General features: G+C 41.5%; 1 protein-coding gene across 3 annotated transcripts; it reads left to right on the top strand.

The window, feature by feature from the left end:
• Positions 1–262: 262 nt before the first annotated feature.
• On the top strand, positions 263–10,841 carry TECTB (tectorin beta). Of its 3 annotated transcripts, none has more exons than XM_032988535.2 (11): positions 263–356; positions 1,233–1,321; positions 3,097–3,287; positions 3,709–3,851; positions 3,933–4,005; positions 6,530–6,633; positions 6,709–6,792; positions 6,992–7,154; positions 9,123–9,181; positions 10,112–10,144; positions 10,640–10,841. In XM_032988535.2, exons 2-11 carry the CDS (start codon positions 1,246–1,248, stop codon positions 10,782–10,784), a joined length of 1,071 nt encoding a protein of 356 aa, XP_032844426.1. In that variant the 5' UTR covers positions 263–356; positions 1,233–1,245; the 3' UTR covers positions 10,785–10,841. The 3 variants fall into 3 exon arrangements, with proteins under 3 accessions (XP_032844426.1, XP_009972267.1, XP_032844427.1); XM_009973965.3 differs by having other exon boundaries at positions 9,112–9,181; XM_032988536.2 differs by having other exon boundaries at positions 263–360.
• Positions 10,842–15,073: the final 4,232 nt, after the last annotated feature.

The following is a 15,073-nucleotide window of genomic DNA, read 5'->3' as shown; positions in this document are numbered from 1 at the left end:
TGTAAAACAAAAATTTTATGCCAGTTATATACCTTCAGTAGGTTTCTGTTCAATTATTTTCCAGATCTGTAAAAAGCCACCATAGAAAGATTTTTTAAAAATCAAGTAGCAGCAATACAGTTCCATCTAGAGGAAGAGAACTGCTTTTCTATAACCCTTTTTTTCCTCCCACACTGGACAATACTGGCGGGTTGAGATTTAACCAGAGATGGGCTCCTTTTACAAGATTGCTTATATAAAGCGAAGATAACGCCAGCTGGGTTCATTTGAAAGAGGACATCTTGGGAAGAGCTGACAGCGCAGCTATTGGAATAAGACTGGAATGAAAATCTGAAATACTTAGCCCCTCCTGTCTCGTAGGTATAATACTTAATTTCTTGTAGAATACATAGGATTATAATTAGAAGAAATTGTCACTTAAGTATACTGTATGAGCCTTTTATAAATATATATTTTTAAGTAGAGGCTGAGTGAAAATGTTTAAACTGATTGTTTTTGTTGGAAATACTTAATCAGGATGAGTTTATTTTTTTACCTAAATGTTGTTACTTCTGACAGTCTGCTTAGTGATGTGTATCTGAGGGCAGACACTGAAGAGTGTCCACAAAGGGAAAATATGAGAACTCCAGTACCAATCCCACAAGCTGTACATGCTTCTCCCTGTGGGAAACAGTTTGCAGGTCTGAGGCCTGAAGTGGAAATGTAAATTACTGCTATGTATGTTTTCTGATAAACTCAACATTTAGCAGTAAAGGAGAAAATGCATAATTTACCAAAACTGAGCTACATGAAGTTAAGATTATATACATCAGGATAGCCATCACCACAGAGAATAGTTTCAGCACTGAATTTATAAGCACAATATATATGTTATTGCATAAAATTCTTCTACTCTCTCTTTTTTCATATCCTACTGTTTCACTTTCATTTGGTTATACTAACACTTTTAGTTTAGACTTTTTACATGAACAAATTAAAACTAGAATAATTAAAAGCCACCATTAAACTGAAATGGTAACATTGTTACAATACTGATCCAACAATAATAATGGTCTTGGAAATATTTATCCTCTAGATGCAATTAGGTTGGGTGACAGAGTATCAGTAATGTAATTTGTTTCTCTCTGCAAGAACATGTTTAACAGTAGCTACAGTTTCAGGTCTGAAGTCAATACATTGATTTTATTTCCAATTTTAAAAACAATTTCAGCTTTTATTCCCTGTGTCCTCAGATCATTGCAAGAAATGGTGACTCTTACTATTTATCTGCTGGCCATCTTGGCTCAAGCTCTTGCGGGGCCTTGCAGTCCAAATAAAGCAGGTAAAATAACTTAAGTCTCCTGTGATCTTCTCTTGTAATTAAGCTGCCAAAGGTGTTTTTTTTTTCTATTAAAAAGTGGAAGGGTTTTTTTTCAGAAAGATAAACTGTGGATTCTAGAGAGCTAATCCTTACATTTCTCCTCTTGATCTGCTTTCAGCTAGCACAGTAAAGCACATAGCACTGAAGTTCTAGCCTCACAGAGAATTAGGCATATGCTTAACTCCATGCAGTAATCATAGTGCAATAAAGTCAAGCACAAGCAGAATTCAGTGATAAAATAGCAAAGAAATCAGCAATTAGAAATTATCTGCAATAGCGCAGGCTAGATGCAGCATATCTTTGCTGCCCAAGCTGGGTTTTAGTCCCACTGACTGCAATCAGATGACTAGTGATAAATGAACGTGCTGGGCTGAACTCCTGAACCACACCACTACATTAAACAAGAAAACCCAAAAATCATTGAAAGTAAGGCTCCAATTGCACACTGATTTCTGCCTAGAAACTCAAATGATCTGGTGCCAGACAGATCTGAAATATAGAATTCGCTATAGCTAGGAAATGGACTTTAGAAATGTGTTGGAATATACCTCAATATAGAGTGTTTGCTTTGTATGTGTGTGACTGGTGTCAGACTACTGTCAGTAATTTCATGGTATATCTTAAATATCTGGCCCTCTACCATTTACTTCAGTACCATCATTCGCACAGGCAGCTTCTCTGAACAGCAGGAATTTTCATAGCTGTAAAGTTGCCAGAGCTACAAATCTGACCATCAACACAAGCAGAATCAGCTTGCATGTGCTGAAGGTTTTTTGACGAGAAAGGAGCAAGTTGTTAAAGTGCCTAGTTGACTTTCCTCTAGTATTCCCTAGCAGACATGGAAAGGCTGCAAAATGAGGCTTTTATCATAAAAATGAGAGTGCCAAGGGCTTTAAAAGAAATTAATAATTCCAGGCAGGGTGACTTTTTTCTGACTGTAGTAATTGGAAGTCTTTCTCAGTTTTCAGGTCACTAATTGCTAGTCAATATTTGTCCTTTAAATTCCCATCAGACATTCAAATTCACGCTGATTCTCTTTGAAAAATGTCCAATTCTGCTATCATGAAGCAATCAGTCTGTAAGTTATGTTGTTTAATATTCATGGTTGTATTAGTAATCACCATGTTTGGAAACATATTGCTCTGCTATTAACCATCACTGTTAACAGGGATAGGCTTTTCAGTTCATTTTTAGATATCAGCTTTTAACTTGAGAATTGTAAAAATTCAGTTTGCACTGGTGCTGCATTGCCAGTGCAAGGAGAGAAAGGGCAGAATATCTGTTGTGGTCTAGATCTATCACTGCTACAAAAAAGGTGAAGATCTACTGAAGCCTAACAAACATATAAGCTTCACCAGTATTTTTACAGAGTCAGTGGCATTACAGAAGCCAGCTCTGCAGTGTAAAATAATCTTACAGATTGCAGTGCAGCCATTTTTCACTTCAGGTTTCTCAGCAGTGTCTCTGCTCCACAATCAGCTATTCCAGAAAGATAAAAATTTTACACAAATTTCTGGATTGATTAGAAGGCAAAGGCCAAACTCTTCCAAAGAGGACAGAATTTAACAACCCCAAGGTCAGTTTTGTGTAGGAAAAGCTACTCACGTTAGGGGACCTTCCAGCACAGACTACTGCTTGTAGAAGTTTAATCTCAATGGAAAGCAGGTGTGCAAATCCACCTCTTTGAAAGAAAAACACCACTGAATATCACTCTAGGTGTATTATTTTCCTTTCAGATGTAATTCTGGTATACTGCTATCCTAGAACCATCATTACCAGAATTCCAGAGTGTCCTTACGGATGGGAGGTTAATCAGCTGGCACTTGGAGGCATTTGCTACAATGGGATCCATGATTCAGGATATTACCAATTCACAATCCCAGACCTGTCACCTAAAAACAAATCATACTGTGGGACACAGTCAGAGGTAAGACTATCAAGGTCAACATTTCTGAGCTGGACTCAGAAATCAGCTGGACTCATCTGAGAGAGTCCCATTTGCTTCAGGTTGGAGTAGGCTTTAAGTACTGATGCAAGAAGGAAGCAAACTCCAGATTCAGGGAGAAGGAAGAATCAAATAGTTGTGCTTTTCATCTACAGGCAAAAACACTCACAGGCTTAGTGATATCAGTCTGTATGTTAGTCACCCATTTGCATCTGTATTACACAGAACAGATATATAGTAAGGCATATGTATAGGTGGCACGGCATACAAAGAGCTACAAAACCATGTTTCCTTGGGGATGGTGTTTTGTTATCAGATAGTCTCCATGTTTCAAAGTACGAAGCTGTTCCTGATGCCTCAAAGACTCATAAGTGCCTACATTTTTCTGTCTCATCATCCACAGTTCAAGAACCCTGTTTATCACTTCTACAACTCCATCGTCTCCAATGACTCCTCAGTAATTGTGAAGAGCCAGCCTGTGAATTATTCATTCACCTGTACATACAATGCCAACTACCTGGTGAACCAGGCTGCTTTTGACCAAAGGTATGTCCTCCTCTGGGATTGTGCTTTACCCCATCTTCAGTGCCAGATCTCACTCATACAGAAACTTTGTTATGTCCCCAGGGTAGCCACCATCCATGTGAAGAATGGGAGCTCCGGCTCATTTGAAAGTCAGTTGTCCCTCAACTTCTACTCTGTAAGTGTTCTTTGCCACCCAGGTTTTTGCCTCCACCTTCCACAGGCTTCAGCCTAAAGATCTGGGAAAAAAAGGGCTGTTGCTCCTGAATTTTATGTGTCATGGAGCACATTACTAGCCTAGAACAGAAAATTACAGTGGGGTTTGAGGGGTCCTTGTTTCTGCTGATTAACAGGAATATACCAAACAGACCAGACCCATGCCAACTGTTCTCTTAATCCCTCCAAACCAGACAGATTTTTCTGCCGAGAGGTACATTTATAACATGCTGACAGGTTTTATAAGAAAAGGCAAAACTTGTTCATAGTCCCACTCCGAGCAACGTGCATCTGCAGGTATCGCTGCTATCACATTGTCTCTATAGATACAGCAAAGCTCCATGCATTTCTCTTGCAGTTTGCTTCCTGGTCCTTCCACCTGACATTATTCACGTTCCCCAGAGATCCTTAGATCACACTTGAATTTTGTTTCCAACAAAATATTGTCCTTGGATATCAGGCTGATCTATGGAAACATCCCTCTCCTCCCCTCAGCTTTGCTGTGCTGCTGGAGCAGCCAGCTCCTGATCCCAGAGTCTTTTTTTCACCAAAGTTCAGTCAAAAGCACCAAAACAGCCTCTCTACTTCAGTACAGCTAGAAGAAGCACAACTAATAACATACTGTGTTAAATTTATAGACCAAGTAGAAGGAGGTGGACTGGTGGAAATCTCTCCCCCCACACTCTGCAATTTGGGCACCAACTGATCACTAAACAGTTTGTCAGGCTTTGAGTGCCCCATGAAAGCCCATGTGGTCTTTTTTTCCTGATATATGGCACACTGGTAGTGTACTGTCAAGGTCCCAGGAGGTACCACACTGCTTCTGTCAAGTCCTGACAGAATGGCTGCAAAAGCAAATGACAGATGGTGAGCAATGGATCTCTGGTACTGTAATGTTTTGCCAAATGACTGTTTTGTTCTAATGGCCACGGGGATCCCAGGAGTTGAGGAGTGGCTGAACTGTACTAATATATTTTCCCACTGAGCACAAGAACAGAACAATCTCAGAAAGCTAATACACCATTCCTTTGTTATTTTGTTCACATATTTACTGGGGAGAAAAGGTTCACCTCAATTAAATATTCATTTTTTTTTTCCTGGCAAAATGGAAATAAAAGATTTATTTTGCCTTGCTATTCATCTCTGCTGCTGCCTGACGCAGACCTCTGGCTCTGGTGGGCTATACTTCCAGGTGCTTCATGTGCCCCTTTCCTCATCCAGAAGCAGCGGCCAAGCTGCACTGTAACCCAGTGGAAACATTTCAGTCTCACCTGCCATTTACTCCGTGACACACCATTAACAGCAAAGGTCTGTGATGCATCATGAGGCGTCAAAGCCTGAATGGAAATCAGACCTTTAACACTGAAACCTGTTGTGAAGAAAAGCAAGCAGTACTCTAAAACAGTGTAGAACAACAGAGTTTGGAAAAAGCAGCACTATACCAGGTTCAACTCAACACAAAGGCTGATAAGACAGTACTTCTGCAAGTTCTCTCATTTGAGGGAAATCTTTGGTTGAATAAGATTTCTCAGGGCACTTCACAGCCACAGATCACTAATCTAAACACAGCCTTGAGCCTTAACTTCAGTGTATCCAATCTATCTGATGTTGCAGTAGGAATACTGCAGTGCCTCACAGCCACCTCGCTGTGTAGGCAAGGAAAGGTACATAAGAAAATCAGTACCAGTGAACTGAGCAAGCACAGCAGGGAGGGAGTTCAGCAGCTCCAGAACTCCACATACCTGAATCCTGCTGCACAGATATAACTAAGTAAACCAATGCTATGACTAAACATGTTACTCTTTATATAATTCTGGTGCTAGCTTTGTTATCATCTAATACAGTAAAAAGCAGTGGGATTTAAGGTAGGTAATTCAACATATTTCTAACCAAACTTTTTCACATGAACACCATACACTGCACTACTTTGAGCAGGCTGGATTTTTAATGGATGGATGACTATAGCTGTCAGAGCTCTTTCTGCATTGTTGTGCCCCCTCAGCTCTCACTATGCTGGCTACCACAAGTATAAATCATGAAGTGATGAACCTTTGCATACGGGCATGTGATTTCTGCTTGTCTTCATGCCTTTTCCTCAACATGTGGCTATCTCCCAACCCCATTTCCATTCCATACAGTCATCTCCAGTCTCTCACTCCCACCAGCTTGTCCCCCACACCTCTGGTGTATGAGAAGCAGCAACAAGCTCGCTTCCCACCCATGCTGTGATGTAACATATACCATAGCCCAAATAGCATCAAATTCTATCACTTATTATTGTTATAAGCCAAACATTAACAAAAAGATTTTTAAACACCATCTTGGTCTTGCAACAGTCCTACTACTAGGTGTAGAGTTTGGAGCTTGCAGGTAATAAGAACCCAGACTTCTGGAGTCGATCTCCCCAGAGCTGTCTGAAGTTGTCACATGCCTTTGTTTTGCACATTACTAGTAACATGTGATGCCTTTCTCTTTGTCTTTCAAAGAATGCCAAGTTTTCAAGTATAAAAGAAGCCCCTTTCATTGTTGAAACATCGGAAATTGGTTCTGACATATTTGCTGGAGTGGAAGCTAAGGGCTTAAGTGACAGGTAGGCAAGAGAAAGAGTAATAATTAATTTGCAATCGGGATATTCCTTGCTAACCTGTGGTTTGTGTCTCCCCAGGTTCAAAGTTGTTCTCAATAACTGCTGGGCAACTCCCTCCTCGGAGTATTTCTACCAGGTCCACTGGCCACTGATCACCAAGGGGTAGGTGCTGGTGGGACCTGGGAGAACATCTCTGCCCAGACCAGCCCCAAGACTGACTGAAAGCTGAGGTCTGGGGGATAAGGGGGCAAAAGAGAAGCTGGCCCACAGCTGGGCAAATGCATTCATCAGACTGCAACCTCGGGAGATGTTTCACTGAAGCCATGGAGGCTCTGACACTGCTTCTTCGTATACAATGCAGGTGTGCCACTGACAGCTCCATCATTGTGCATGAGAACGGGAAAACAAACCGGGCGACGTTCCAGTTCAACGCTTTCCGCTTCCGTAACATACCCAAGCTGTCCAAGGTCTGGCTGCACTGTGAGACGCATGTCTGTGACAGTGAGAAGTTCTCCTGCCCGGTGGTAAGGCCTCCCTCCCAGAAAAACACACAGTGCTAAATTTAGAGGCTGTCAAGACCTTCCAGAGGGCATGTCAGGTGCAGAGCCAGTGCCAGGCTTTCAGTAGATGAAGCCACCGCAGTGCACGAACCCCAGTGGTCAGCTGTGCACCCCGACCCCTGTCATGCCATGGGCACTGTATGCAACATTGGGAAACTTGTTTAAATGTATTGAGAAATCAGGTAGCCATTGAAAAACTCAGTTCTCGTCAATAACCCAGACTACAGTCCTGTCTGACAAACGGCCACAGTTAAACACAAACCTGAAAAAAGGGAGAAGGTAGAGCTTTTTCCATGTTACCTCCTACTGTGGTGCTGAGGACACCCTGGGGGCAGTGGGAGAACCTGGCTCAAAACTCAATGCTAGTCAAATGAAACCTCCCAGTCCCCGTTCCCAGGGAAAGTCCCCTCAGCTATACTGTAGAGCTGCAGTAAGTTACTGCTCTTGCAGCCGTCCTATTCTGCATCAAATACATAAATTGTCACTAAAACTGTGACCTCAGGAGGGAATGGGGTAGGGGTGCTATACAGGCATGTTATTTAGCAGGGGGAGGTGCACGCTGCCTGCATCAGCTGATGCAAGGGTGAGGGTTACTAAAGTGTCTTGGCTTTAAAGACTTCTCTCTCCTTCCTTCACTAAGTCAGAGCTTCACTATTCTTTCTGTCATGCAATGAATATGTCATTGCTATAAAATTAAGTCAAATTTTAGTTAACCTGAAATGAAAGCCTAAAATACTCCTTGGCTGACATACTGTCATTTCAGCAAGAAATATTACTTGCTGGAGAAGATAAAGCACCACTCCTGGTGAAACCAACTTTTCTTTTTAAAACTTTTCTCAGTCCAGGAGCCAAATTAAGATAGCAGTTTATTATCCAGCCTCAGCGTTAAGCAGGGGGAAGTGACCTGTGCAAAACTTGCAGGTTTGAAAGAAATGTATTGTTAGAAATTCTAAGTTTCAAAGACATAAGAAAAAAATACAGACTTAGATTTTATTGTTTGTTTTTAAAGATTTCTTCAACTCTTTATCCAGCTACAGACCAGGGTTAAAAGAAAACACAAACCCAGTAGTCCATATCTGTCAGTACGGCCAAACATCTACATCATCCTTTTAGGCACAGGGTGGAATTCTCTCCTCACCCTACAGCATAGGATAATTGCTTGATCAGGCTAACATCCCTTGAGTCCTCTTCCAACCCCAAAATGCAGCTGGTGGTCTGCTGCAATTAAGGCTAAACCAACCCGGGGGCCTATGCTTACCAACAACTCATAACCAGAATTATCACATGCTGAGTTTGTAAAAAAAAAAAAAATGCCCACAGCTGGGGACCTGCAAAGGTCAGGGGACAGACAAGGACCTTTAATCTGTGGAGCACTGCCTCCGATATAGACCTTGTCAGCTGTGACAGGCATCATTAGTGCTGGACATGAGAGGATCTATACAGAAGGGATTTGGTGCTTCCTGTTTCTACCCAATGGGCAACCATTATAATTAGCAATAAACATCAGAAGCCTTCACAGAGGTCCCGGGTTAAATACATGGAGATCAGCCCCCCCTTCCTTCTTGACAGGAGTTTTGTTAAGACAGGATGGATAGGGCAGCCAGGAGGATCTGTGATTAGCAAGTGGACACCCATCTGGGCTCCTGCCATCTCACAACTGAGAAGAGCACTCATACTGACAGTCACTGTAAGGGCTGTGGCATACCAAAATCCTCAGAAAATGTACTGTAAAGACTCTCTTCAAATATCTCCTGCACCAAAAACCCCCCAAATAATTACAGGGGAAAAATATCCCTAGAAAATATGTTGCAATATTAACACAGATTTCATTTCCTTGGTTGGAAACATGAGAATTGGGTTTGGATTTTTTAATAATTTTTATTTTTTTTGGTATACATGGCTTTCTCTCTAATCTCTTGAGATATGTGACAGACGAAAACAGCGCATGGAACAAACAGGAGGTGTTTTAGTGGCGGAGATCTCTGTACGCAGTAAGTGGCTGGGTTTCTGGGGTGTTTCTCCCTCTGGGAAGCAATGAAGGTGGGAGCCACACACGGCTCACAGTGTAGGAGCAAGCAGAGGGAGCCAGAGCCCTTTCCCCCATGGCAGCAGGAGTCTTGAACAGGAGTTGGTCCCTTCCAGGCTCTGGCAGAAGAGCTCAGTGAAACTCTCCTCGTTTACAGAGTGAGTAAAGGCTCCCACTTGGCATTAATCACAAATAGCCAAACCACTTACACACCAAGTTATCAATGTAAACCCTGCTCACCTGCATCTGACCTCAGCAACAGCCCAGACAAGCTCTGATAGATTGCACATGAGTGGGAGGGAAGTCAGGCTTAGGGAGCAGCAGGAAACCTTTTCTTTACACTGTGGGTTGGTACTTCAGCATACCCATAACTCTGGTAGGTTAACCCTTCGTGTCTATCCCTCCTGATAGACAAATTGAACTGCCATTAGGTTTCCCCATTACAAAACAATGCCTGTTTCCTCTACCTGCTGCCTCCTGGAGGCTCCAGGGATTTCTCTCTGAGCTGGTTTAATTCTGCAGATCTAGCACGTCTTTTGAAACAGGTCCTTGGAACAAGGTATGCCTAAATCATGTTTTCACTGGAGCCCTTTACACTAGTTTATCAACTACATCCACACCAACCTCAAAGCCAATTTAAAATAACAAATGCACGTAGAGCAGCATTATTACAATTCAGTATGCTGCACCAGTAAAACCCCATCACCCTCAGAAGATGAAAGAACTGAGGATCCTTTTATAACTTCAGATATTAAATCATCTGGAAGGAAGAAATATCCAGAATTTCAAACTGTGGCAAATGCAATCTGTTCTGCTTTTACGAAACATGCAGATGCACTTCACCTCATTTTAAACGTGCCATCCCAATGTCATCTTATTCTCTTATTTTATACAGGCAAAGGTTTATCCAGATTTTACACACTCTCAGGTAAATATCAAAGTGTGACAATTAAAATATCAATCCCAAATATGGATTTTGAGTGACTCTGTCAACATAAAACCTGTAGCTCAAAGAGAAAGATGAAAAATCTAGTAAATTTGACAGAAAGATAACTATTCCAAACCCAAATTTTATTTCTCAGTGTTATACACTGTTATATACTGTTTTCTTCCTTTCAGCACATCCCTGACTCCGGACAATAAAATCATACCAATAACTTCCAATACTGAACATTACTTTCTCTTATTTTCACATTCTCTTCACAAAAAGGAACAAGAATGTTTCAGTGGGTTAACAGAGATGTCTGAAAGTATTTCTATTTGGAAAAGGTTTGAAAAAGGCCTTTCAAAGCCTATTTGTTAAAACTTGATATGGTGACAGAGCCACATTAAGGGCATGCAATTGTGTTGATGGGGGTGGGAAGAAAACATGAAAAGCAGCTGACAGGGAAGTAGTCTCATTTAGTCTGTGTTTTTCTTGCAGATATCATCTTCCACCTACTCTTTGCAATTGGATTTTGTGCTGTTTTATTATAAAATACAGCCCAGCTGTGTTTCTTAAATTTTCCCAATCCTGTTTGGACTTGGACTTCTTTACTAAAGATGTTTGTTTTACAGAGGAAGAATGAAAGTCACAAAAAATCCTTGTGCATCATTTTACCAGATAAATAAAACATTCCATGAGCTTTGTGCCTCAAATACTGGAGAATCCCAAAGCATATTTGCCTCTCCCCAGTCCCTGAAAGCATTTTAAACTAGTGAAAACCCAAGGGTTATGTATTCTACTGATGCCTCCCTTTAAAGAATTGTGATGCCAACAGTACTTGCTTTTATAAGGAACACAGAGATATGCAAACTCAGCATTTTCAACACCAGATTTACTTTCAGGGTCCCCCTCCCATGTCAGTCTCAGTGTGGTACCAAACTCCCTTCCAGGCCTGGCCTTGCAAGGTCCTAGCTTGATCTGTGAAGTCTTTGAACAAGGTGAAAACTAACCTAACATGTCAAGGATGGGAGAAAAGGATGCTTTTCATTTAGCAATAGTTAGAAGGTCCACAGAATTAATTACCTGACATTTCTTTCCTGCTTCTCAGCGTTGCCAGTATTGATTGGTTGGATTGAGTATGACATATGTTGCAATAGGTACAATACTGTTAAGTGTAGGATGTCTTGCTGACTGGACAGGCTCAGTGCTGGATAGCTGCATGGTGTGGATGCAAATTAAGAACATCTGAGGTTGGAAAACAAGCTAATGAGCTTTACACTTCCTTGAAGACATAGCTAGTGTCAGATACAACAGGGTCCAGGTGTTATCTCTGTACCTGAGTAACAACAGCTCTTAAAAAAGAAGAAAGCACTAGAAAGACAAACCATGATTTTTAAAGAGCAGGAAATATCAGGACATGAAACAATTTCCTAGCAAGGGTGATAGTAGGTTCCTTACTTCCAGTAATTACTAAAACAATATTGAACAAAACTCTTGAAAGTGTAAGAAACCTTTCTAGGCCTTTTCCATAAATCTTCCAGGATTCTAGATATGAAATAAAGAAGAAAATAACTACAGCTGTTACACTTCCTATTAGTGAACACAGTGGGTGTACCTGTGTCTGTATATACTGCAGCATAAGCATATTATAGAATTTTTGCTACTGTTTGTAGAGAGGAAACCTCATGAATAATTACATTAAATTAAGGATTTAACGTTTCCTATTCTTTTTGAAACACCATTGTTATGAAGATAATGAATAGCTAGAACGTGCATACATTACAGCCTCAGTTTTCCAATACATACAGAATGTCCCCTTACCATGGACAATATTTGCTCCTCCAGGTGTAATGTCAGTCCATACGGATTTATAAGTAACCGAGAATAACCTCACCTTCTGTTTAGAAGGTAAAATTACAGCAGACAGCATCCACCCTGCCAGCCTGTGGAGAAGTGGCCCCTTGTGATGGCATGCATTTAGCCATTACGTACAACAGAGGGCACTCTCTTGACAAAATTGTCTGATTTAGACAAACCAGACTTAGATCTGTCACTTCGAAGTATGTATTAATGATACACGTTTCTAAAGAGGAGCAGAGCTACTGAATGTTTTGCGCTCCACAGGACATTTTGATCAGATATGACCCCGCAGGTTTTTCTCCCCCGTTTGCTCCTTTGCCTTCCCTTCCCCTTTCCTCCTCCCACTAACACCCCAAGTTTCAACACCTGCCAAGAGGCTTTACCCCTTCAAATTCTTGTCCTTGCCAAATGAGATTAACACACTAGTTTCTTCTCCAAAGCCTGTTTCTTTTGCCTTGCCTTTGCAAAAGTCATTGCTCTCCTATCATGGCTATTTTGCGCAGAAGGCCTTGAACTGAGTTTCCTTGGTAGGTTGATTAATTTTCTTCCTGATTATGCAATAAGTGTTGATTTGGAACAAACCTTACAGAATTGCAGCAACTATGAAGTGTGCCTGCAAATTTCCAGACTGCCTCGCTGCCCGCTGTGGGACGGAGCCTCTGGGCATACATACCTCCAGTATGTGTTACTGTGCTGAGTGGGGCTCATGCAGCCAGAGAGCTGTGGTTGCGGGATGGGCAAAGCCCTACTACCAATCCAAGTCTGGATCAGTGTCTCCCTACAGTCCAGAAATGGTTTATGGTTAAAAACAAACAAACAAAACACAACTGAAAAACAGCTCCCAGAGGTGACTGTGAAAAGGTCTATCTGCCAGAGAAGACAGCAACAGGTTTCAGGTCCAAAAGCACTGCTCCTTAAGAAAGCAGAAGTTGTCCATGCTAAAAAGCTTGCATAAAAAACGTGGACTTTAATTCACCTTTATTTTTCTTAACCTGCATTTGGCTCATCACTATTTATTCTACTAAACACTATATATGTTGCCAGTATCAGAAAATGTCGTGACTGCAAAATATTTTAGCACAAGCTGAAGCTTGATAGACTTCATCACTTCAGATACACTATAATGATGGATCTTTTTCAGCTGGTGGGGCGTGAAGATGCTTGCCTTGATCTCTGCATTGGAAAGTCCAACTCAAGGCTGGTCATGGAAACCTAAGGAAAGGAAGGTTAGTTGCAGGGGCCATGGATAATCTGTTTAGAACCCAACATTTGTTTTCCCAAAGATTATAATTTGGTTTTGTCCCAATTCTTTGTCCTGTTTGGATGAATTTTAATGAGGCATGAGTTTTTGCATGCTTTCCTTCTCACAGTTTGGCCCTGCAATGCTGAAGTACAAGGCCAGTGAGGTCATGGCAAGAAGAGAGAAATGAACACACACAGGTGTCAAGATGATAACAACATAGGTTGCAGCACAATATCACTAGAACAGTGACACACATTTACACAGTATTTTGTTCATTAAATATAGGTCACTTCTCACTTGCAAATGGTAAATACCATTAACCTGGTCTTTGTCTGATGGTCACTGCAGATGCAAATAATGATTAAGAAGGTCCAACAGAAATTGCCAGTGAAAAAGTGAGTCAGATCTAACACCAAATCCTCAGAAGTACAAACCATCAATGCATCTACGCAAGCTGGTACTTTCCACCCTTGACGCTCTATATTTAGTGTCCCCAAACAAGCAGTGCCATGGCACTGTGATTCCTTCCACTCCTGCCAGCCCAGGCCTGATAGTGAAAAAGAAGGAGCAGGCTCTGAGACTGTCAAGTCAGAATTATAGTCAAGCATTATGTCTTATACCCTGTACTGGGATCCCACAATTTCAAATCCAGACTTGAGAACGAATCCTCAAATAGCTGCTTATCAGACGACGTGCAACTGATTCTGCTACAGAGATGCCAGACTAGGTCTGTCCTGATATGCCCACCTAGTGCATCCCCTGCTAGCTCAGCCCTGAAAGGAGCGAAGCCACATCAGGGCTGCAAGCCTTTCTCAAGGGGGATCTCAACTCAGTAGCACACAGAGTTAAATATTGCATACACTGCCAGAATTGGCAATATATTACACAATATAAACACAGACAACATCTCAGATCCAGATAGCATGTATAGAAACTGCTCATCTTAATCATAATTTAAACACCAACTTCATCTCTTTATTCTGTAAATCCATAACATTTTGTTTAAATGTCCTAGACAAGGACAAGTAAAAACCCTACTTATCTCAGAATAGTATCATAAGAGCCATGACTCGATACATACAAAACACATGTAGTAGTGCATAGGCTGTATTAGAAGTGAACCTCCTCACTCTGCTCTGAAGATCAAATCTTTTCAAGTTTTCTCCATCCAAAGGGTAGCTGTCACCCATAGGTGCAGAGGAAAAAATAGCTATTGATTGATTGGACCCCACATCTCTTTCATGTAGTATATCATTGTGACCCTGCAAAGGTCAGGTCCAGTGACTTCAGAGAAATAAATAATAATTCTTGCAGCCAGGCAGTCAGGTACTCAAAAGGGAGACTAGCGTCCTGAGCTCCATCAGAAGCTGCACTGCACCCTGAAGCATAGGGATCAGCCTGCTCTCCAATACATTTTTCTTTAGTTTGTTGTTACAAGGAAAACCTAGTACCCACCTAATGTCTTAGCCTGCTCTTTAAAAGCAATTACATTAGACAGGTTCCAGTTCTGAATGCTAAGAGAAATGTTGTTAAATTCCCCTATACAAAACCCACCTGCAATGCAAACAGACACTGTGGTGCAACCAGTCTCCAGCCTTCCCAGACTGCTGCCCACATTGAGCAGCCTGTGGCTCCTCTCCTGCTAAATTGTCTCTGCATGTGGTTTCATCCACATCAACACCCTCCTCCAACAGACTGGCTATCTCTGGGCATTTACACACTGTGACACAAAGCACCACTGGAAGGGATCCCACCCTGTTGCAAGACAGTCTGCTTTTCTGCTTATACACCTGCTCTAATTGAAAAATAACATCAGCGTTTTTCTTCTG

This window comes from Tyto alba, unplaced genomic scaffold, assembly GCF_018691265.1.
Source record: "Tyto alba isolate M040663 unplaced genomic scaffold, T.alba_DEE_v4.0 Super-Scaffold_1, whole genome shotgun sequence".
NCBI lineage: Eukaryota > Metazoa > Chordata > Aves > Strigiformes > Tytonidae > Tyto > Tyto alba.
The sequence above is the reverse complement of the archived record's forward strand: the minus strand, read 5'-3'. Positions and strand labels throughout refer to the sequence as shown.

What these genes read in the sequence shown, in the direction of transcription:
- TECTB (XM_032988535.2), top strand. Translation starts at nt 1,246, where the DNA reads ATGGTGACTCTTACTATTTATCTGCTGGCCATCTTGGCTCAAGCTCTT. An exon ending in TTGCAGTCCAAATAAAGCAG is followed by an intron (nt 1,322 to 3,096) that starts GTAAAATAACTT and finishes TTTTCCTTTCAG; the next exon opens with ATGTAATTCTGGTATACTGC. An exon ending in AGAAGTTCTCCTGCCCGGTG is followed by an intron (nt 7,155 to 9,122) that starts GTAAGGCCTCCC and finishes GATATGTGACAG; the next exon opens with ACGAAAACAGCGCATGGAAC.